Source organism: Falco naumanni, chromosome 4 (assembly GCF_017639655.2).
Source record: "Falco naumanni isolate bFalNau1 chromosome 4, bFalNau1.pat, whole genome shotgun sequence".
Lineage (NCBI taxonomy): Eukaryota > Metazoa > Chordata > Aves > Falconiformes > Falconidae > Falco > Falco naumanni.
This window is the reverse complement of record NC_054057.1, coordinates 95,734,042-95,755,574: the sequence shown is the minus strand read 5'-3', so window position 1 is coordinate 95,755,574 and position 21,533 is coordinate 95,734,042. Positions and strand designations below refer to the sequence as shown.

At 49.0% G+C, this 21,533-nt stretch overlaps 1 protein-coding gene across 6 annotated transcripts in view; it reads left to right on the top strand.

Annotated features, from left to right (window-relative positions):
* Positions 1-21,533, top strand: part of LOC121086131 (monocarboxylate transporter 2-like) — a 38,975-nt gene that overhangs the window by 4,633 nt on the left and 12,809 nt on the right. For 2 of the 6 annotated variants that reach the window (XM_040589396.1, XM_040589400.1), the window contains exons 1-3: positions 5,747-5,921; positions 6,832-7,090; positions 11,906-12,001. The exons of 1 other annotated variant lie outside the window; for it this stretch is intronic. In XM_040589396.1, coding sequence (XP_040445330.1) covers positions 5,781-5,921; positions 6,832-7,090; positions 11,906-12,001 — 496 coding nt within the window. In that variant the 5' untranslated portion in view covers positions 5,747-5,780. Of the gene's footprint in view, positions 1-5,746; positions 5,922-5,949; positions 6,157-6,831; positions 7,091-11,905; positions 12,002-21,533 lie in introns of those variants that run through there. 3 more of the 6 variants (XM_040589399.1, XM_040589397.1, XM_040589398.1) reach the window with 2 other exon arrangements.

Below are 21,533 nucleotides of genomic sequence, written 5' to 3'. Positions count from 1 at the left end.
GTGCAGTTCCAGCTTTCTGCTGTTCTGTAGTGGGAATTGCTCTTCATTGTAGACTTGTAACATCTCTCCTCTCTCAAACATCAGGAGGGTTTAATGAGATCTAAAGCTCTCCACCTTGTTGCAGAGTTATTCAGGCAGCCCTGAGGCAGGTCATCCTTTTCCTGGCCTGTCGGCAGCTACTTGAGAGTTTATTTGTGGCAGGACAGCCTTGGAGATGGGCTGGAGACAGCAGTGGTCTTGTGGACCAGCTGTGTCACAACTGCTTATGGCCATGCCTTGGAGAGGGTGCTTGTGGAGGGCCTCGATGTGTTTGGACCCTGCAGTCACGAATCATTGGGTTAGTTTTGATAGTCTAAGCTGTAGATCTTTTCTAACCTGGTTCCTTTTCCCTGAAGTGAGTAAGGAAACTCTCACAAAAATGTTTCCAGCAGCAGCCACAGGAGACCCATGGGCTCAGTGGAGGTGAGCTCAAGCCCACATGCTTGGGTTACAGTGCAAGGTGGGTGCATCCACTACCCAGAAACTCCGTGTTTGTGAGTTGTGACCTTCTGTAGATCAGCTAAATTAATCCAGGGTGAGAAATCTGGTGCAGTAGTTTCATAAGCAAACAGGTGTAAGATATCTAGCAGGCAACATGTGGAGTATATGTTGGGGTAACTCAAGGGAGGGGCAAACACTGCCCTTGCAAACAACTCTGAAGGTTTAGGTGGATTCTGCCTTTCTAGTACGTTATCATCATATCACATCTTCTTAAGCGAAGGGATGCACAGGAGCACATGAAAATAATCATTTTAGGTAAAACTGAGATTACGCAGTGACTAAATAAGTTGGCTGAATGTGGCAGAAGATGCTCTGGGGTGGAGGAAGCTGCTGACTTGGTTACTGGTGCAACCAAGTACCCCTGGTAGGATCAGCTGCTCTGTGAGAGCACTGGGGATCTGCGAAGTGGTACCTGTGTGGCACAGTTCGTGTCTACCGGGACTTCCCATCCTTGATAGGGCAGAGACATAGGTAATTTTTTTTGTGTGTGTGTGCTTTTGCTTCAAAATAAGACAAGCACGTAAGGCAAACTGGAATAAGATGGGCTATAGTGCTGATTTTACTTTGACAACACTGAAGTGCCTTTGTTCATGACAGGTTTACCTTGAGCAAAAATGTATGAACTTGTTATCCTGCGGTAAAACCTCACAGCAAGGAAAGCCAGGCTTGAGCCTGGGAGTGGAGAGCCACAGGGTGGGAAGGCAGAGGTTTCCCTTTGCACACAGTGTCCACCAGTAAAGCGTCCCCTTTGCTTTCGGTACAAATGAAAGAGTGACCTGCTCTGCTCTGGTTAATGTGTAATTACATCTTCAACACAACCTTCTGACCCAGCTGTTTGTTTGCCTCTGTGTGTGTGCACAATCTGAAATGCCACCAGGCTCTGCATTCAGCAGCGTTTGGAAAAAAACACAGCATTTATCCTAATTTTCCATTGTTCAGGGCTTGGCATAGCCAGACTTCTGCTATAAAAGTTAATAGCTAAATTCTTGATGCATCTTTGAGTACTTCAACGGTGTTGTTTTTCCCTTTCTATGGAGTTATTTTCCAAATATAACAGAGAAAGATCCTATTGGGATTAAAATGTAAATGAGACAAAGATACAATAGCAAAGGAATAATTTGTTTTAATTCCCCAGTTAAAACATTCCAGTTATTAGATTTAGATTAATTGTAGCCATCTTTTTACCAACACAAATGTTTTGGTTTGGGCTGCTGATTAAATTCCTGCAACAAGGGAAAAACAGAAGTGATGTCACTGCTCGGTTTCTTTTATCATCTCCAGGAAACCAGCACATCCAGCAGCGATGCTTCATGCACCTGGCTGGTTTGACAGCATGGCCGCAGGGCTGGAGCCATCTAAGAGCTTTGCTGCCTCTGGAGAAGGTTATTTCATGTCCTATGAATCCCTCTGCCTGCCTGGCCTCTGTGCTATTAATACTGGGGTTTAGCAAAAAGCAACTTTGACATTTCATAACTTTCTGTTTTGACCTTCCCTTGACCCCCTTGTAAAACGTTATTTGGTGGAAAGCAGAGCCTTGAGGTTCTGCCAGTATCCTGGGTGGTTCCAAGCCGTGCCAGCACCGATGTCCCTTGGCTCTGCGCAGTGTCACCCCATCGCCAAGCACAGGGACATGTGGGGCTGGTGGCTCTGCCCGCAGCAGAGCATCTCACGCAGCGGTGAAGAGGCTGCGTGGACATTAAAGATGCCCCTGTAATAGCCACAGGGATGTCAAGGGCTGCGGATTGACCATGCGTGACCCACAAGCCCCATTTGGAGCATGTGTGGGTGCCGTGTTGGTGGGGCTGCCCGCATCCCTCCCACTGCTCAGGGCTCTGACAGCTGCCAGGCAGAGTCAGGTTCCCTTTAATTAAAACCTCGAGCATGACTATACTGGTGGTAAATCCCTGAATGCTGGAGGTCTTGTGGCTAGATGTTGAGGAATGTGTCGTATCAGCCCGCTCACGCTCAGCAGCGAGGACAACGTGGGGGTATAAGGGTAATTCTGCACTCGCTGGGGAGGGAACTATCGATCCGTCCCCAGGCTTGTATCTTGTGATTGCATCTGGTTGGGGTCCAGAGCTGAGAATTTTGCTGAATTGAAACCTTTTCCCAAGTAATAACCTATATTAGTATGGATTGATCCCTTGGAAGAAGTTAATATTATTAGGAACATAAATGTGTGGGCCTGTTTTTTGGAGGGCTGGGATATCTCTCTCTGAAGAAAGATTATATGGAGGAAAATAACGTATCACGTCCTGGGCCACGGGGTCAGCCCTTCGGTTTGGCAGACAATTGCTAGTTATAATCTCATTCATTAATTCAGAAACTCCATTTTAATTGTGACTATGGATTAGATTTCACTGCTAGTGCATTTTATGAGCAAACGGCAAATGACAACAGAATGGTTTTGAAAAATATGGGTATGACATGGAAGTGAGAATCACAGATGCTTTAAAGAAGTGCAGTTGCCTCTTCAGATGCTCACTTACCAGATGCTGTTTTCACGCAGCAGAGCTAGGTATGGATTTTTTTTTTTTTTAATGTGGAAGCAATTTCTAAAGCCTTTAATTCGCTTTCAAAGACTCAATGAAGGAAAAACATTGTTGGGGTTATAGAGTTGTAGCTCCTACCTTTGGCTGCAATCAAATGCCTTGCGTAAAAGGCTTTGAACAAAATTCTTTCCAAATACCAGAGTGGTCCACTAGGAATAGATAGAAATGCTTTCCATTCTCAGAGGAGCCTAAGGTTTTTTTCCTTGCTTTTTTTTTCAGGAAAAGATAAAACACTCAAGTTGTCAACACTAGTCACTTTTTCTTTGTGACGTTATATTCTTTACTGTGAGGGCGGCGAGGCGCTGGCACAGGCTGCCCAGAGCAGCTGTGGGTGCCCCATCCCTGGCAGTGCCCAAGGCCAGGTTGGATGGAGCTTGGAGCAGCCTCGTCTGGTGGAAGGTGTCCCTGCCCAGGGCAGGGGGTTGGAACTAGATGGTCTTTAAGTCCCTTCCAACCCGAACCATTCTAGGATTCCATGATTCTAGATATTGTTCATTAAACCTCGGGCTTCAGTAAGTGAAGGTCACTAGTTAATTTAATTTAAAAATCATTACTTGAAATATCTATGGGAACTGTCACAGAAAGCTTTGCAAAGATTGGAAATTGGGCCCGTTTTGGGGAAAGAGGAAAAATGTCAGTTTCTGCCTTGCTCTTGGCCCCTTTTCCCTACTTTGCCCCCCTCCTTTCAACAGCTCTGGAGTGGAGCGCTGGGAATACAACAGCAGTCACTTATTTACATGGAGGACTGAGATAGGGAAATGAGTTGTTTGAAAAGGTATTTAGCAATTTTAATCAATTTTGTTGCCGCTTGCCAGCAAATTAAAAATCCTGCCCTGCAGGAAGAGTCTGCTGCTGTGGATGAGTAAGTGGAGCCCGGCCCTGGGGGGAGCCTGTGCTCCTGAAATGGAGGGGGAGCAATCATGTCAGCAGCTCCTGCGAGATGAGCCCAAGCCTCCCCAAATCGCTAGGAAGTCCTTTTTGACCTAGTGAGCCCAGGATTTTACTGTCAGGCCCACCCCCTGCCCTCAGGCTGTCGTGCTTTGCTTGGGAGCATCTCTTCAGAGCAGCAACACGAGGGCAAAGACTAATTGTTTTCAGACATCTTTAGAAATCATTTGTTTGCCTCCAGTATCTCGTGCTGCCGCTGGTTTTCTGTTCCAGTTTTGAGTTTGCCACCAGTTTGTGTGAATGTTTACCCAGAAGGTGTCACACCAGAGTTTGCTGCAGAGGATGATCTTTAACGTGACACCAAATTTAGTATTTCTGCAGAAGGAAACTCCCTTCTTCCAGCTGAGGTCATGGCTTGAGATGTACCAGCTTCTTCATCCCTCTGCTCCTGCGGGTTTCCATCTGCTCTCCCCGCATTCCACGCCACTGCTAAGGATGTGCCCAAGTTCTATCTCAGGTGTGTTTATTTAGATATGGTCCATTTTTTTATTTTTGGCAGAACACAGAAACTACCAACTGAAACAAACTTTGTTCCTGTTTACTAGAAAATCTCCACTAACCCAAACCTCCCACCACGGCAGACCACCCGCCGCTGCACCCTGCACCTTCGTGCTTGCCGTGCTGCACATTGTAGAAGCGATGGAGTAAGAGCAGGTGCCCTTACGGCACATAAAGCAGGTCTGGGCGGTACCAAAGCACAACGTGCCAGGTCACCCCGCTCCTGAGAGTAAAGGTCTTCTGGTCGTTTTAAGTTTACTCAGTTTTATAGGAAGAAAGGAGTAGTAGTCATAAAACACCTTACAGACATGCCGTAAGGAGATCTTTAAAGCTCTAAATTAACTGTGCCAGGAAAATTACTGAGCACAGGACTGATTTTTTTCCCCCCTCTCCATTATTGCTTAATTGCGTTATGTAGAAAAAATGGGATTTTTCTACACACAGACACAGGGTCTGCTTGGGAGTGTTGGAGGGAGGGTGGAAACAGCAGGGAGGGGAGCTCCTGCTCATTTCGTCAGGTTGATGTATTTGTACCTGAACCAAAAGTGATACCGCTGTTACAGTCGTGGTGTTGATTGGAAATTAGAGAAGGAACAGCAGCCCCCAGCAGCCAGCTTTGTCTCCCCTTTCCGGGGAGGGAAGAGCTGTGTACTGGCCCAGCAGCAGCGGCAAAGCCCCTACAGAGCCCCTGGCAAGCACAGGGACTTTTCCCTTCCCCAACTACCTGGGAAGGGCTCCCAGCACCCCCGTGCAGAGGGTGGGGGCAGGCAGGGACCTCCTGCCACAGGCACAGCCCCCCCCCCCCCCCCCCCCCCCCGACATCGCTGCATGCCTGGGGTTTGGCTTGGAAAGAGGAAAGAAAAATGTGTTTAAATGCAGATTTCAGTACCAGATGATTTTTATGCACCTCATTAGTGTGACTTGTTTTTTTTGAGCATTAGGCTGTCTCTTTTTGAAAACAGGCTGAATCCAGCTTCAGAAGAGATTAGGAAAGAGTTGGTCTGAGCCTTAACAGGGAAGCCAAGGGGGAATGGAAGCTCTGCTGAGAAGAACAGGGAATGAAAGGCCATACTTGCAATGCAAGTAGTATAATTGATTTGCAGGCATTTTATTTTATTTTATTTTTTTGCCAAAATGATTTGTAAAATCTGCCCAAATAATAGAATTGTTTAGGCTGGAAAAGACCTTTAAGATCATAGAGTCCAACCATGAACCCAGGACTGCCAAGTCCACCACCAAACCATGTCCCTAAGCGCCTTCATGGGTACACACAGGAGGAAGGTCACAGTCTTCCCAGAGTCTGGCGGCAGAGCAGGAGGTGACAGGGTGCTGGCACTCACCTGCCATCTCTGTATGAAATTCCCCAAAACTGAGGCCGGGAAGGCAGGTGGCTTTATTCCTCCAAGACCCACGGGGCTGTTCCTTAAGCCAGGGGGAGGCAAGGTTGAGCAAGGGGCATGTCTGGTAGTGAAACCGCAACTTTCCAGCAAAAGCAAACACGGCCAACGCTTCCCCAAACGGACTCCGACGTAAAAACTAGAAAATACAGGGAACGGGGAGCAGCAGCACAAGCCTGTGACCGCGTGGCAGTACGGGGCCAGGAGCAGCCGGCAGCTTTGTAAGGAGGAGAAAAGCGCTGGGATGCTGGTGGAAGCAGAGTGGGGGTGGAAATAATTCTGATTTAAATAACCGAGGATGGTTTAATTAACGCCCGTGGGGTGGCTGGGTGCTGCTGCTGCTGCCTCCCGCAGTGTCTCGGCTGGGGGGGGTGGGGTGGGGGGGGTGGGGTGGCGGGGAAGGAAAAATAAGGGGGGAAAGGGAAAAGCGGTGAGGGAGGTGGAACCCGGCGGAGCTGCGGTCCGCACCGCGGCTGCGGGCGTGGGAGCGGGGCCGGTCCTGCGTGGGGCGGTGCGGGCGGCTCCCCCCGCCCCGGCAGCCGCGCGGTGTGGTGTGTGTGGGGGGCAGTGGCCGCCGGCTCCGCGCTGCAGCAGGTGGGTGCGGGGTCCCACGCGTGGGCGGGGGCTGCAGGGCGGCCCGGGCACGCATGAGTGTTGCGGGTTGGAGCCGCTGTTTTTAATGACACCCACCCCCACGGGGCACTCCTGGCAGCATCCCGCTGTGACGCCCCCAGCCCGGGGACAGCTGCCAGCCGCCTCGTTAAATGGCAGCGCCGCGGCGGGGCGCGCCGTCGGGGCTAACGGGAGGTGGGCGCAGCGCTGGGGAGATGCTGTGGCTGCAGCTGGGGGGCCGCACCGCCGGGACTGACCCTGCGCCTTCGCACTTTGTGTTCCAGGGCTCCTCGGCAGCGCTGGCCACCCGCTCGCCCAGCCCGGCCATGCCACCTCTGGCTAACGCGGGGCAAGCCCCCGGCCCGCCCGACGGCGGCTGGGGCTGGGCGGTGGTCTGTGGCGCTTTCGTTTCTATCGGCTTCGCGTACGCCTTCCCCAAAGGCTTAGCCATCTTCTTCAAAGAAATCCAGGATTTCTTTGGCACCTCCTATAGTGAGGTCGCGTGGGTCTCCTCGATCATGTTGGCCACGACGTACGGCGCAGGTGAGTAAGCCCGCAGCAGCCCCTGCGGTGCGGTGTGCTGTAAAAGCAGAAATAAGCCAGAAAACTCCGCTCTGGGCCGGTGGAGAGGGAAGGTAGCAGTGCCCATCTTCACCGGTGGTATCAAGAGGTTTCTTTTCTGATCATGTTTCCAGTGTTGTTTGGGGAAACAAGTCATATGTGGAGCCTAAAGGGTCTAAGGGGAAGGTTTTGGAGGTAAGTTGGTGCTGGCTGGGGTTTTCAAATAGGCCAGGTGCTTTCCATGTTTGTTGCTGGATCCAGGCATCTTTTGACCCCTCTGGGTGCCTTTTGGCCCGTGGGGGACTCCACGCACCTTTGAAATTGTGGTCTATGACCAGGTCTGTGCTGCCAATCCCTTAATTTCCAGGTGGGCTTGTAGCACCTTTGTAGCTTTTCAAAACGGGGCTTCTTTCAATAATCATGGCACAGTGTTATGCAGGAGCCTTTTTGAAGGACTACAATACCCTCTGTGCACCAGAGGCAGAGCTGCACAGTGTGTCCCATGGCTGCATCCCCTTCCCTGGCCACGCTGCAGCACAGGCTGCGTCAGGGGCTTTCTCTGACACTGCCAACAATGTGTGGCCTTGGCCCTGTCACACAGCACCTCGGTTCCCCCAAGGACAGGCAGCACCAGCCCTGTTGCTTGTATCTGAGTAACGAGGGGATGGGCAAGCTGTTTTGAAGAGACTCTGGCATCCTCCTGCCTTGCTTTGACATAAGTTGGTAACTTTGCACCCAAGAGGCTGTGAAGTACTGGCACGGCCCAGACCTGGCATGTTGCTGAGGGCAGCAGTGGTGTTCCCCTACCCAGAAATCAGGTTACCTACAAAAGCTTTCCATGGGCATCAGTGAAAAAGCCCTGAGAATAAGCTGGTGTGAAATAGCTAGGTCTGGGTTTCAGCCAAAGGTGAGCATGTAGTGGAGCAATAAACGAAGTAGCTGCTTGTTTATGGTGGCAGCTTATAATTACAGCAAGGAAATTGGTAGAGTCAATCATTCTTATAATCTGCAAAGTAGCGCATATAACTTTGCTCTTTTTTATGACTTTGATATCACTTTCATGACAAAATGAAAAACTTGGGCAGACTTTGATTAAATCTGCAGGGGGAGGTAGACAAGAACCACGCCCTGTGATTGGAAGAAACTTCATCAATATTTATCCTGGCAATTAAAGCAATTCTGAAAATATTCTTTGCTTTTAAAAAGGGATTTTTTTTTTCCTTAATAATGCACTGTAGTGCTTTTTGGAGAGCACAGTTGGTAATGAAAGTAAAGATGCTTTGTAAAGGTTTGTAAAGTGGAAGTGATGCTCAAATCAGAGTCTATTGTAATGCGCTCTATTGTAACTGCTGCAAAGGCTTGGTCCCACAGAGAGTAGCTCTGCAAGGGCTGAGTACCTATTTGAGAACCCACAAATGTGAGCATTTTGAGGGCAAAACCCAAGCAGTAATTCAGAAAAAGAAATCCTTCTCTTAAGCCAGGGCTGTTGCCCCAAGGCACCCCCTTGCCCTCCCTGACAGGGTACTGAGCCTGAGCCCTGGAGACTGCTGTGGCTTTGGGATTGATTTCCGCTAGGGCTTCTATTAAATGCAGAGAAAAGCACTTTTGTCTCAGCCCCAGCAATAGAAATAAGCAGTCTACAGTGAAAAGGAAACAGTCAGGCACTGTACAGGCTGAACAGGAGCAAGTAGATTGCAGCAGGGAGGCAGGTGAAAGGACTGCTTGTCATTTAAACGCTACTTAAATGCTGTTTTAAAGGTCTGGGGTAAATTATGTGGAAGGTCTCTGAAGCAGTCAGGTGGGAAAAAAGGAAAAGTTGGCAGCCTATGCCTTTGGTGTGTTTGGTTGCTTGCAAATAAGTGTCTAGGAAGCTGCATGGTCTGGAAGTCAAAAAGAGATGGCTAATGTTTGGTACCAAGGCTACGTGAATGAGTGGAGGCTGTTGTAAATCTCGTGGTCTGGTGCTAAAATTAGGACATCACTTGCTGGGAAGGCTGTGGTTGGAGTTTTAATACAGGTGACTGTGCTAAATATGTCCCATGGAGAGCAGGCACTGCAGCTCTCCCCGATGACTGGGTCTCTAACATGTCTCTCTAACTTCTCAGTAGCTCAGGACATCGCACAGTGTGAGCCTTGTTCCTGGGGACATGCTGTTCTTCCATTGCACTCAGTCTTGTGTAGATGTTAGCCAGGGCCGAAGGCACCATGGTGACGATCTTATTTCAACCACCATCATCTACAGTGAAACAGTGGGAAATCCTGTTCTGCAGTGGGATGGTGGGAGACCTTGATGGAGTGGCCCCCAAAATCACGTCCCTTCCACAGATGCCATGTGCTGAAGCAATACCCCATCGCCTGTCCTGTAACGCTGCAATAAATGCACCAACACCTGTAGGTTAGGGTTTCCCTGGTTGCTCCTGTGGGTCATTGCCAGCTCTGCTCTGTCTTTCTACAAAATCGTGTCCCCCACCCTCCGCTATGGAAAGACATGCTTCATGCCTGACCATGACCGAGTGAGGAATGCACTCTGCAGATTAACCCTGCACCTGACAGCATCTGAAGTTGCTCACTGGGGTGTAGTTGGGGGCTTGAGTGCAGGTCATGGCCAACGAGCTGGTGCTGGAGCAGATGAAATGCTGCTCTGGTCACCTCTGCCTTCCGTCTGCAGACTTTCCAACCCACTTTCTTCTGTCCAAGTGTTCAAGCCAGTGCCATGTGCCCTGTACCTGAGATATTGTAGTAGACTTTTATCCCAATTAACTGAGCATCTCCTGCGTTTTTGCAAGGAGCTGTAACTTCACCCTCCCTTATGCTGTTATACAGTAATATGGGGGATGACACAGCTGGGCACTGTTCGGCTTAATTGTAGGTGATTGCACCTTTGTACCTTCCCACTTGCTTTGCAGTTGCTGGGAGTTATGTCCATTTAATAGTCCTCCCCTCCTCTGTTCTGCTACCGAATAAGATTTATGCCCGTTTGATCATCCTTCTCTGCAGCGATCCGGGCTGAGACATCGAGTTGCTCAGTGGCTGCAGATGGGGCTGCGGTGGGAGTTAGCAGAACGTGGAGCAAATGAAACGCACGTGCCCAAGAGCGTATTTAATACGTCTAATTTGATTGACTGGGCATTTAATGCCAGAGCGGGTTTGACTTATGAACAACTTCAGTGATTCGGAAATTCTCATTAAAGGAACGGGGCGCCGGTTTCCTGTAAGCTGCCAAAGACTTGCTCTGCTGCGGTGCCTGTTAGTGCTGTTAGGATGCCTGTGTGGCAAGGCTTGATTTACTTTGCTGAAAAATGAGAAAATAGTTTAATTCTGAATTTTTGCTCATCTTTCCTGAAAAAAAAAAAATTCTAAAAATGCTAAAGTAAGCTTTCAACATAGTCCTGAGCAACTGGTAGGGTTACTAAACCAGGTAATTATTGCCATGGCTTGTCCATTCCTTCCCCTCCCTTCCCAAATCCGCGGTGAGGCAGATCTGTTGCAGGCTGGTGGAGATGCAGCAGGGTGCAGCCTACAGCTGGGTGGGAACCGTGTCAGGGGTGCCGAGCATCTCCTACGTGAGGCATTGGGTCCGTGTCCTGGGGGGCTGGAGGGTCCAAATGGTGCAATTGCTGGTGTCAGGTGCAGGCATCACAGCCACAAAAGGAAAGCCACAAACTTACCTCAAGTCCACTCCTTCCCCTTGCTCCAGCAGCAGTAAAGGGCAGTGATTTGGAGGGTGGCCATGCAGATCAAAAGCTTTCCTCAAACAGGCTCCGCTGTTTGCTCAGTTGGCTTCAGGGAAGGACTGTAGTGTTGCTGTCCCCTCCCTGGTGTTCGGCCATGTCTCTGGGCTGTGCCATGGCTTTTGGAGCCAGGACTCAGGGCAGTGAGGCTGGTGTCCAAGCACAGGGGTGTCCCCCATGAGGAAGGACCTGGCTGGCCAAGTGGGCTCCCTCCATCCCCCGGAGCTGGGGGCAGCTGTGCCACCCGGTGCCTTGGCAAGGGCACGCAGGGTCTGATGCTCTTGCTGACAACAGCTTTTGTTTGCAAACATCCTCAGGAAAGAGTCTTTCATTTCCTTGGCATGGTCCTTGGTGTGGGGACTTGTTTTTAGGCTGTGCTGCTTACTGTGTGACGGAGCTGATGTTTGCATTTTGTAAATAATGCAAATTAAGTGTATTTTCTGAAAATACTCACATGAACTAACCCGAATCTCAACTGGAGTAGCTCTATTGACTTTGACAGCATGGATGCAGATTTACAGCGACCACCTGAGGCTTTGGCTTGTAGCACCAGAGCAGTTCCAGTTTTTCAGACTAAAACTGAAAATCGGCAGCTGAGACTGTTTCTGCCCGTCACTTTTTGCTTAATTCCCCTAGGAAGCCGTTTTATATCAGCCGAAGCTCTGGCAATATATATTGCAGAAGTTTTAATGTGTCTTATCCCCCAGTTTCTTAATCTGAACTAGGTTGCAGAAAACAATTCTGTCACTATAATACAAGCAGTAAAACAGATTAGTGTGCAGTAAAGTGGATAGCCTGGACTTTATGATAGGGTACTTGTAGTTCTCGCCAGTGTTCATGTGCAGCAATTCCATGTTTCCAGTTGCAGAGGGCAATCTGGGAGGTTTGTGAGTGAGGAGCATGAGAGAACATTGCTTTTCTCTGACTAAATCCTGCAGGGTGAAACCCTATCAATCCAATAAAGAAGGATTTCTGATTTGCAGTGTTCCTACTTTTTTTATTCATGGGTGAAGAGCTCATTCCTTACCCCAAATGAGAGAAGTATTACAGAGCGGTGTCTTTACAGATGGAAAGAAAAGGAACCAGGATCTGTCCATAAGGGACCAGGCGAGATGTCGTCATCCATCCCTGAAGGTGCTTTCAGCTGCACCTCAGCTCCCAGGTATTGGGCTCTGGGGGTGACAGGGACACGCCAACATTGTCAAGGTGTGGAGCATCGTAGGGCACCTGTTGTGCTGCTGCATGTCCTTGGCAGGGCTTCCTTTTGCAAACTGCCTCCTTGGACTTTGCTATGCCAACAGAAAACTAAGGTTCCCAAGGTCTTGCCTCACATACAGGGATGATTTTTGTTCGGGAAGACAATCTTAAATAATATAACTGCAAAAACTAAAGCCTTTGGCCTTGGCACCCCCTGACTTGGGCCATGTGCCCATGTCATGTTCACACCACCACACTGAGCTGTCCTTCTGCTTTTAAGGGTGACACATTTCAAATGAGGCCACAGATGAGTCCCCAGAGATAACCATTACTCAGGCAAAGCAGGAGGCAGTTGAGCTCCCGGGAAAGAAAAGATAAGCAATATTAATTTGCTAGTAATGTAGTTGCCCTATTCAGCATCAGGGGAAGCAGCCAAACATTCAAAAAATAAGAAATACTGATGCCACTAATTTAATAGCGGCAATGTTCTTGTAGCTATTATGGTCTCCTCTAAGGCTGTAAGAGTGGTAAGGATCGTGGGAACAAGTAATGTCTTTTATTACGGCCAACTGTTAGAGCTTGAACAATGCGCTGGCTTTCTGGCACATATGCCAGAATAGAGAGAATAATTTAATACCAGGGACAGTATCTGCATTTTCAGTTTGGTGGTGCTTTGTGGGTTTTTTTTTTTTTTTTTTGTTTTGTTTTTTTGTTTTTTTTTGTTTTTTTAATGGTGACTGTGTGGCCAAAATGCTCCCTTCATCATTGTAATGAAACAACAGAAGTCATCTGAGTGAGACTCAGAGACCAGATCCCGACACAGAGTCATTACAGCTGACAGGCTTTAATAGCTGGGGCTAGAGCAGGAGACATCTGACCTTTTTTACCCCCAGTTTTGAAGAATCTCGCTCTTTCTTTTGTAATTGCTGTGCAGCTAAGCCTCATGCATGTGTACAGTTTGTAGATGTAAATATGTGCTGCTTTTGTTGTCCCTTAATACGTAAAAAGCTGAGCTGCATCAGGACCACACATTGTTTTTATTCAGTATGTAGTGCAGTGGAGTCTTGGTCTTGGTCTCGCTATTTGCTGCTGTAATACTCCCTGCAAAATCTCCAGGGTGCTGTTCTTACACACCCAAATTTCTGTTAAAATTAGGGAATCACCTTCTGTTTTGCAAAGACAGGAGCAGAGAGCTACCTTTTGCAAACACAAGAAAAATGAGAGCATTTCTGAAGTAAAAGCCTTATCCTGAAGCCAGTGGGTGTTTATTGCCGTGGTTATTTATTATTTATTGTTTTGTAATTGGATGAAAAGTCTGAAGATTTAATTCTGGAGATGCTCCACAACTGAGTCTTTTCTCCAAAGAAACCTTCTCCCAGAGCTTGTAACTGCTTAATAGAGCATCTGCTAAAGCAGCAAGGAAGAGATTGGGAAGTTGAAAGTCGACCATTGACCTTGAACATTTAATCCAAAATTTTATAGCTGTATTTTATTATACTGCTAGCGTGATAAATTGCAGTGACAGGTTTAGAAAGCACCTTACAACATGCAGTGGTGTAAAGCTGTATTAATAATGAGTTCGATTCTGCAGTTTTTAAGTTAATCAAAACTGCCAATGTTCTCTTCTGGTCTGGTCCAAACTTCATCAAAACCTTCTCTGCCTCCAGAAGACCTCAGCCAGGGCTCTCCACCCATCTCAAGTTCTTGCAAATAGTTGCGAAGTACCACAGCACTAAAAGGGGAAACTGAGGCACAGGATGGGAGGTGTGGGTTTTATCAAGGACAGGTAGCAAGTGGGTTAACAAGGTCGTGGCCAAGCCTCAGTTTTGGCTTAGGCATTGCCTGATGAACCAGAAGCACCAGGGCAGGACGTGCCCTGAGGGGTGGAGGCTTTACCTGCTCCAAGCTCGGTGGCAGGAGTGCCTGGCGGAATTGCACGTTGTGCATTGCCTGGCAGTTTGCAGTGGAATTTGTGTGTGTGGAGTCCCCAGCGGCTGGGCATCTCCCTCGCTGCAGGAAGAGAGCTGCTTGCACAAGAGCAGGTTGCTGGTGTGGACAACAGCAGGCTGTCGTCGGGTTTCAGAAATAATCTCTGCGAGGCATGAGTCTTTTTGCACATGCTGTGCTCGCATGTTCTTGCTGCAGTTTTCACCCCTTGCTGCTGAGAAATGAGCTGCCACGGCATGTGCTGGGGCTTGTTCTTGTTCTTCAAGCAGCCCAGAGCCCCAAGACTGTGAATTCCTGCACGAGTGGCTTCGCTTCTAAAAAGCGAAGGGGTTATCCTTGTGCCTTATGCTTGGGTAGGTTCATTGTGGGCTTTCCATCAGTTTCTATAACGTGGGCTTAGCAGATAAATAAAAGGGTCAGTACCCGGGCACGGTTTGCATTTGGAGATGCTCAGCCCATTCAGTGGCAGCATGGTTCTGCCAGATGCTCTCTGGTCTTTCCAGGAAATCCAGCACCTGGGTCCTCTGGGTCCGGTGTTGTGTCTGACCACCCTGGGGGATGCCTCAGTTACCCAAGGGTGTCCAAAATGACATGAGCACCTCCTTATCAGCCCTTGGTGCTGAGCAGGGGTTATGAGAGAGGAGAGGGAGAGGAGGGAAGGACAGGCAATATTTGTGATAAGGTATCATGTCAGCTCTCTCCACTTAGATGCTTTGGTTCAAAAAAAGTTCTCAAGCAGGGCTTTCGCTAGGATTTCCCTAGCCATGTGCTTGCCACCTGGATATTTTGTGTAGGCTGAAACAAAAGAGATATCTCTGTTTATCCACAGTGGATACCCAGCACTGTGCCATCGTGGCCGAAGCCCAGGCAGGTGCTCCCTACGTACCCACGGCTCAGCTGCCCAGTGCTGGATTTCATCCTTTTGCTTGTAGTTACCAGCTCTTGGAGTCCCACCAAGAGTCAATCAGCCTCCCCATGTCATTGAAACAAGATCTCTTCCCATGCTAGGGCGATCCCTGGGGTAGCGGCCCCATTACAGTCATGGATTTTGCTAAGAAAAGTGGATGAGGGATGGTTTGATTTCCGTAATGAATGGTGCTGCGGATTCATATACTTCTCCCGACTCTCAAAAAGCACTCAAGCCCTGCAAGGTCACCATGTATGTGCTTATATTTTTTATTTTTTTAAATAGCCCTGTTCTACTTAAAAGCGATAATAGCACTATAGGTTCAGGTGAAATATTTCTGTGTTCGTGGACTTGGTCACAAAGCTTTATCATTTCGCCCTTTGTTGGAGCTAGCAAGGTCACCAGGCAGCAGTAATAGAGATGTGATAGACTTAATAAAACCTGAGATTAATAAGAACTACGAAGAAGAAAGCAACAAGTTTTGGTTGGAGGGCTGTTAATGCTTCCCAGGCAGGTGTTAAGCCCAGGAATAAGTTATAATCCACTCCGCCAAGTGAAGTTCAGACATATACAAGCTTCTTGCCCTGGTCAGTACCGCGTGCCATCTGCGTGCTGCCGTAGGAAGGAATACGAGAGCTTTGATGCCAGCCTGTCCCACAGCATTGCAGCTTTTCTGCCCCTGGATGGCTCTCCAGCATAACTGGTCTCTCGGTCAAATTATGTAGGGCTTCCAGGAGGTGGACAAAGAAAGCCCTTTGGCCAGCATGGCCAGGTAGGGGCCAGTTTGGTTGTAGAGCAGTGTGTTAAGACCGCTAAGGAAGGGTTGCTGACCTCAGGGAATAGGTGTTTCAGCCCACGCAGAGCTCATATGCTACAGCTGGGCTTCAAATGACGGAAGGGATAAAAGTCTGCAGTCCTGCCAAAGCAAAAGGTTAGCTAAAAATTAAAAAATCATAGGAAAGAAATTAAAAAAATGTGAAGTTGTGACCTTCTGAAGGTCAGCGGCTGTGATCTGCTGTGTGGGTGAGATCCAAACCAGCAGCCTGGGGAAACCACCGGGTGCAGGCAGCCGAGTGCTCAGCACCTGCGACGCCATCTCCTCGCAGGAGCCATTATTTAATTGCCTAAATATGAAGTGACACAAAGGACCTTGGCTCCAGCCCCGGTTTTGGAGCCATTGGCCTGTGGCTTCCCTGCGTGCTGCAGGAGCAGCGCGTGTCAGCTGTGTAATCTGGAAATTGAAATGCTGAAGCACTGATCAGATAAGATTGCTGGATAAGGAACAGAACACTTTGTCTTTCTGAAGCTTGGACCTCATCTGCTTTGTTTTCCTTTTCTTTTTAACATCAGGATGCTGCTGTGGCAGATGCCTGTGTTTCTGATGGGAGGTCAGGGTCCCTGGCTTCCCCAGGAGGTGCCTGGTGGGTGCAGGGGTGGGAGGGCTGCCGCAGCTTGGTTTCTGCAGCAGATCATTACACCCACTGCCTTCTCAGTGGGATGAAGTGCCAATCCTGCCCCAGCAGAGCCAGCACCACAAAGCCCAGACCAGTCTGATGGCCAAGTAATGCGTGTCCACACAGTCTCTCCCGTGCTTGGCTTATGCACCTCGCAGGAGTTGTGCTGGACCTGCAGCCACTGCCCACTTTAATGTGCAGACCGTTTGCCTCAGCTGCCAGGGAGAAAGAGAGGTAGCTTCTGGTGACGGGTTAGCTGTTGGGGCTGCTATTGCATATGCTGGACGTCATCTTCCTTATTTAAAAATGATTATTTGCAGTGCAAGGTAATACTAACAGAAGGCATCAGGGCAGTTTAGGGGGGGGTGGGTCTGTGGAAGTTGCCCTTTGGGGGCTGGCAGAGGAGTGTATGATACCTTGGCTGTCTTCTGGGGTGTTTGCTTACTGCTGCTTGTCCTGCAGCACCAGCGTGCACGGCCATCCCGTGTCCAGCAGCACTGCTTGAGGACACACCAGTGGTGTGGGGGCTCCTCAGCCATCGCAGGTGCAAAATAAACCATGCAAACCCAGCAGCTGAGACTAATAATACGTTATATTAGTACCAGGTACGACCAGTTCTCTGGTGACCTGGAGCAGGCATGTGCAGGGCTGTTACCGTGGGTCAGCAGGTGAGCAACAGTTCTCCAAGCCCTGGTGACAAACATTTAAGAGCATGAGCCATCCAGGTCCTGGACCTTGAACTTCTCTTCTAACAAGGCAAAAGACTGAAAGGCTCCAGATTTTAACCCTCTCATTCCTTTCCCTCTGCCTTTGCAACTGTGTCCCATGTTTTCTGAGGCTACCTCCCTTTCGGGCTGAGCATCGTTACGGGGTGCTGATGGCTGGCGCTGATCCCCTCTGCCTCGGGAGGCTGGTGGGTTCTGGCAGCGTGTTAATAACGCGGAGGCACTTGCTTTCATTTGCGGGGTAATGAGGAGGTTGCTCTGTTACAATGGGCTGGTACCCTGGTGGATAAATTACGAGGCCAAAGGCAGTGTTGTTATTCCACCGAGGGAATGAGATTATTACCGAGGAAATTGCAGGCCTGCTCCTGCCGTTGTTTTACTACTAGTGTGATAATAGACTTTGTTTTATTAGTATAAATGATTTCCCCCGCTTTCCTCCCAACTGAGTATGCTCTGCTCCTTATGTCCCTGGTGACTCCACATAGTCAATGCCAGTCATGTGCTGAGTTTCTTAGTATTATCTGTGTTTTCACAGCAGTTTGGAAAATATTAACTATCTGGGCAGTTCTTTTGGTGCTGACCAATGTCCCTGTGCAGAAACAGCTCTTTAGAGCCCCTTGTCACTGCAGAAAAGTGGGAAAAACTGAGCTGCGTGTTGCAGTGATGCAACTGATGGTCCCAAATCTGTCAGCACTGGGGTCCCTGCAGTGGGCTATTTTAAAGTGTTGCTATTTTATCATCTGCATGGCCATCAAGTGGTCTTACCAGCACACATGCACCGTTTGCAATGGCTCTGTGCCACTTTACACTGTCAGAAGGTCAGTCTTGTGAAACCTGGAAAAAACCCACGTTTCACGGAGGCCTCTGGGTTACAGGGTCAGTCTTTCAGGGTCTCAGCTGCTTCTCTGAGAGCCCTGCACAGACATGTTTCAGCAGAAATGAATCCAAGCCATGTTCAACCAAAAAGGGGGAAAACTATTTCTGTTAGTATTTGGTTAGGTTAAAAAAAATGACAAACCAAACTTTACAAATAAGGGATATATCTATATCTATAAATATATATGGTCAGAGGTATCAGAGAGAAGAATGTTTTAGTCCTTGTTAAAGATACATTGGTGTTTTGCACCAACACTGGAAGTTTTGCAGCTCATAAAAAATTCATAAGGCTTGTTGAGGAAAACAGAAAGGCAATTCAGGTGTCTATTTTTTGAGCACTGCCATGCTTGCAAGAGTTTAAGCTAGTCTGGATTGATATTTCTTGTTAAATGCCATCTCTGCATTATGATCCTCTCTGGATCATAGTTCAGCGGCTCAAAAAGAATAAATGACAAGATGGCCTGGCTTTGTGGAGAAGGAGAGAGGAGAGTCCAGGGTATTTTGCATTTTCTTTATGGTTTTACAATCTCCTCTTCAGGGTCCTTTTCACTTCTGCGAACACAAAACTCAAGGTGAAAAGTAATTGGACAAGCTAAAAAATGAGCCGGGGCTTGCTGTATTTCCCACCGGCGAGTGGCTGTGTTTTGCTTGCCACCAAGATCAGCTTCTCTGACACGGCCTTTCATGTACCAGGTTACAATGAATGGAAATCTGCCACAGGTGTGAGAAAAGAGAGGCTTTATCCAGGACAGGCACTAAACCAGCATGATTTATATAGGCTGAGGATAGTGCTTTGCATTACATCAGTCTTCCAGGAGTGCTGTGATCCTGGCTGCATCTTTGGGGGATATTTGGTGTGAACTGTTGCTTGCCAGACTGTGGCGTTTTAACTGCAGGCAGACCCCCCCTTTGGGTGCACCATGCTCTGCAAGGGCTTGGGGCGTAAAGCGTGGCGTTTCTGCACGGGTTTTCCTTGCTCTTACTCAGGGGATGCTGGCAGCTCCACTGGTGAGCGAGTCCCCACCAGTGCCCTGTGAGCCAGGGGAGGTGCAGAGCCACAGGCACTCTCTGGGTGAAGCCAGCAGCAGGATGAGGCTCAGCATCCCCGCTGTGTCCTCCGCTGTCTCGTGTCCCCCTTGCGATGGACAATAAATGATGGCTGCGGCTGGAAGTTTGTCAGGAGGGAGGGAGCCACTTGCTGGGTCGTGGAAGGGGCAGCCTTGTTTCCAAAGGCTGGCTGCGTGGAAATGCCATCCCCTCCCGCAGCGAAGCTACCACCCCTGTGTCGGCAGCCTTGTCCTTGTAATGTATCGGGGGGCAAGGGGGTGATTAACTTTTACTTCAAATTTCCTTGTTAGAAGTTGCAATGGTGGTGGCGGTGTGAGGACAGCTGGCTCCGGTCCCTGAGAAGCCATACATCAGGGACATGCTCAGCGGCTGAGATGGCTTTTGCTCCTTGCTGTGACTTTTCAGGGACTTAGAATTCATGTGGCTCCTTCTGCAAGGTCAAGCCAGGTAAATGGCAGCTTTGCCAGCTGTTTCTCTTGCCCTGTCCTCACCTGACTCTGTACATGAAGAGGCAAAAATCACCCTGATGCCTGTTAGCTTCTCCTGCCGTTGGCTCACAGGAGGGAAGAATGATTTAGTTTGGATGCCAGGACAGGGAGCCACTGATTCCTGCACGTTCGACCAGGCAGGCATTAGCAAGTGAAGGTGCCTTGGGATCTAAGCTGCACACGTTGTTACCGTAAATGGCTTCTGTGCAGTAATATACAGCATCTTTATTCTTTTCATGCTGGCTGAATAACTGGGAAATGACAGGTCCTGCTTTTCAATTCCACCGTGTTTCCAGGGGCTGTCACACTTTTAATTTTTGCAATAGCTGCAAGCAAAGCAGTAATCGTGTTTTCTATTTCCCACAACTGCGGTGCTGGCTTTGTTATTCCCTCAGCTTAATTCCTCTGCCCTGACTTGAGCTATTTGATGTTTTCTGAAGCTCCCCACAACACTGCTGTTAACGTTATCTAACGTCTGATGGCTGATCAGCCCCCTGTGAGAAGCACGCTGCGGGTGGCATGTGGCAGGGCAGGGTGGGAGAGGTGCAGTTGGGTCTTTGGGTGTGATGCTGATCACAGGAGACATCTGGGCAGGGTGAAGGTGTCTGTGTCCGTGCTTCGTGCACCTGCCCAAACCAGCCGGGTTTGCGTACTGAAGTGTGCACAGCTATGTGACACGTTGTGAGCGCTGGTTTCTGCGGAGAGACGGGACAGCTTTTGAAAGGCTGCTCCATTAAAGCCTATGGACGTTTCTGCAGGTCCAAATGACTTAAGTGGAAGTAATTTTGGGGATGTGATTTTGCATGTGCTTCAGTGCATTTGAAGGGTCTGCTCAGGACTGTTACAAAACCTTCTGCCTGCGAGCAGCAGCTCAGGGAAGTTTGGTTTTCCAACTGTTTGAAGCCTTGGACTGGATTCTCTGATGTCTCGTAAAGTGTAGATCTGGCTGATACTTTTGCTGCAGGTTGAGTGCTCATCATGGCCTTTGCTGTGGATTCTCCAGTGGCTGAAAGGGTTTAGTCCAGATGCCCTGCTTCTGATTTCTCCTTTAAATGGCTGCACTTAGTATCTCAGAGGTCTCTGACCCTCTGTCCTATGTGGATGAAGCTGGTCAGGGAGATCAAATGCTGTTGCTCACAAGTGCATGCTGTGATCCTGTATGCCATGCTGCTTTAGCAAAGCACGTTCGCAGGGCCTGGACTTAAGGTTTCAGGCTGCGAGGGAGAAAGGCTTGTGCTGCTTCTGAAGATCATCACAGTTCCCTGTGAGCTTGGCACTGCCCAGGCAAGTAACTCCTTTGAGACCACTGCTCTCCCACCCGGACTGGCAAAGAAGTGGGGCTGATTTTCCCCCTGTGAAACTGGTAACGCTGGTTACAGCAGATAAAGGCAGTTTGCTGAAGGTCATGCAGAGCAGATGTAAAACATTGCTGAGAGATTACACAAGGCGAGAACAGGGAACAATTGCAGGCCTGTGGCTTAATAAGTGATGGCTGGGAAACTGGGATGCGGCTGAGGACACTGCGCATTCGTGGAGGGTGCCCCAGGGGCAAAGGAACGGTGCTCTCGTTTGTAAAGCCAGTGGCTGGGATACGAACTTCTGCTTTCATCTGCTTCAGTCTCTACCCCGGGTTGCCCCCACAGCCAGGAGGCAGAGCAGAATGTGTCCCATCCTCACCCCCTTCCAGTTCACCATCTGCTGTTGTGGTCCAAACCCATCCTTACAGATGGGTGAAGTCAATACGGCAGCTGATGGACTGGAGTGAGAGGGACATGGATCCGTAGTTCCCTTCTCCCAAAGTGGATGCTGCAAGAGTGGGACGTATGTGAGCATTTTGTTTCACTTCTCATACCAGGGGCTTCTCTTCCTGGGAGCTGCCCCGAGCCAGAGCAGAAGAGGGGCCTTAGCAGCAATCCTGTGGGGTTTAAATGCTCTGCTCTGTGGTACGACATCCTGTAGTTTTAGGGCTAATGTGAAAGCCTTCTTCCAGCAGGAGAAGGTAATTGAAACCACATTTTCTTAGTTGAGTAAT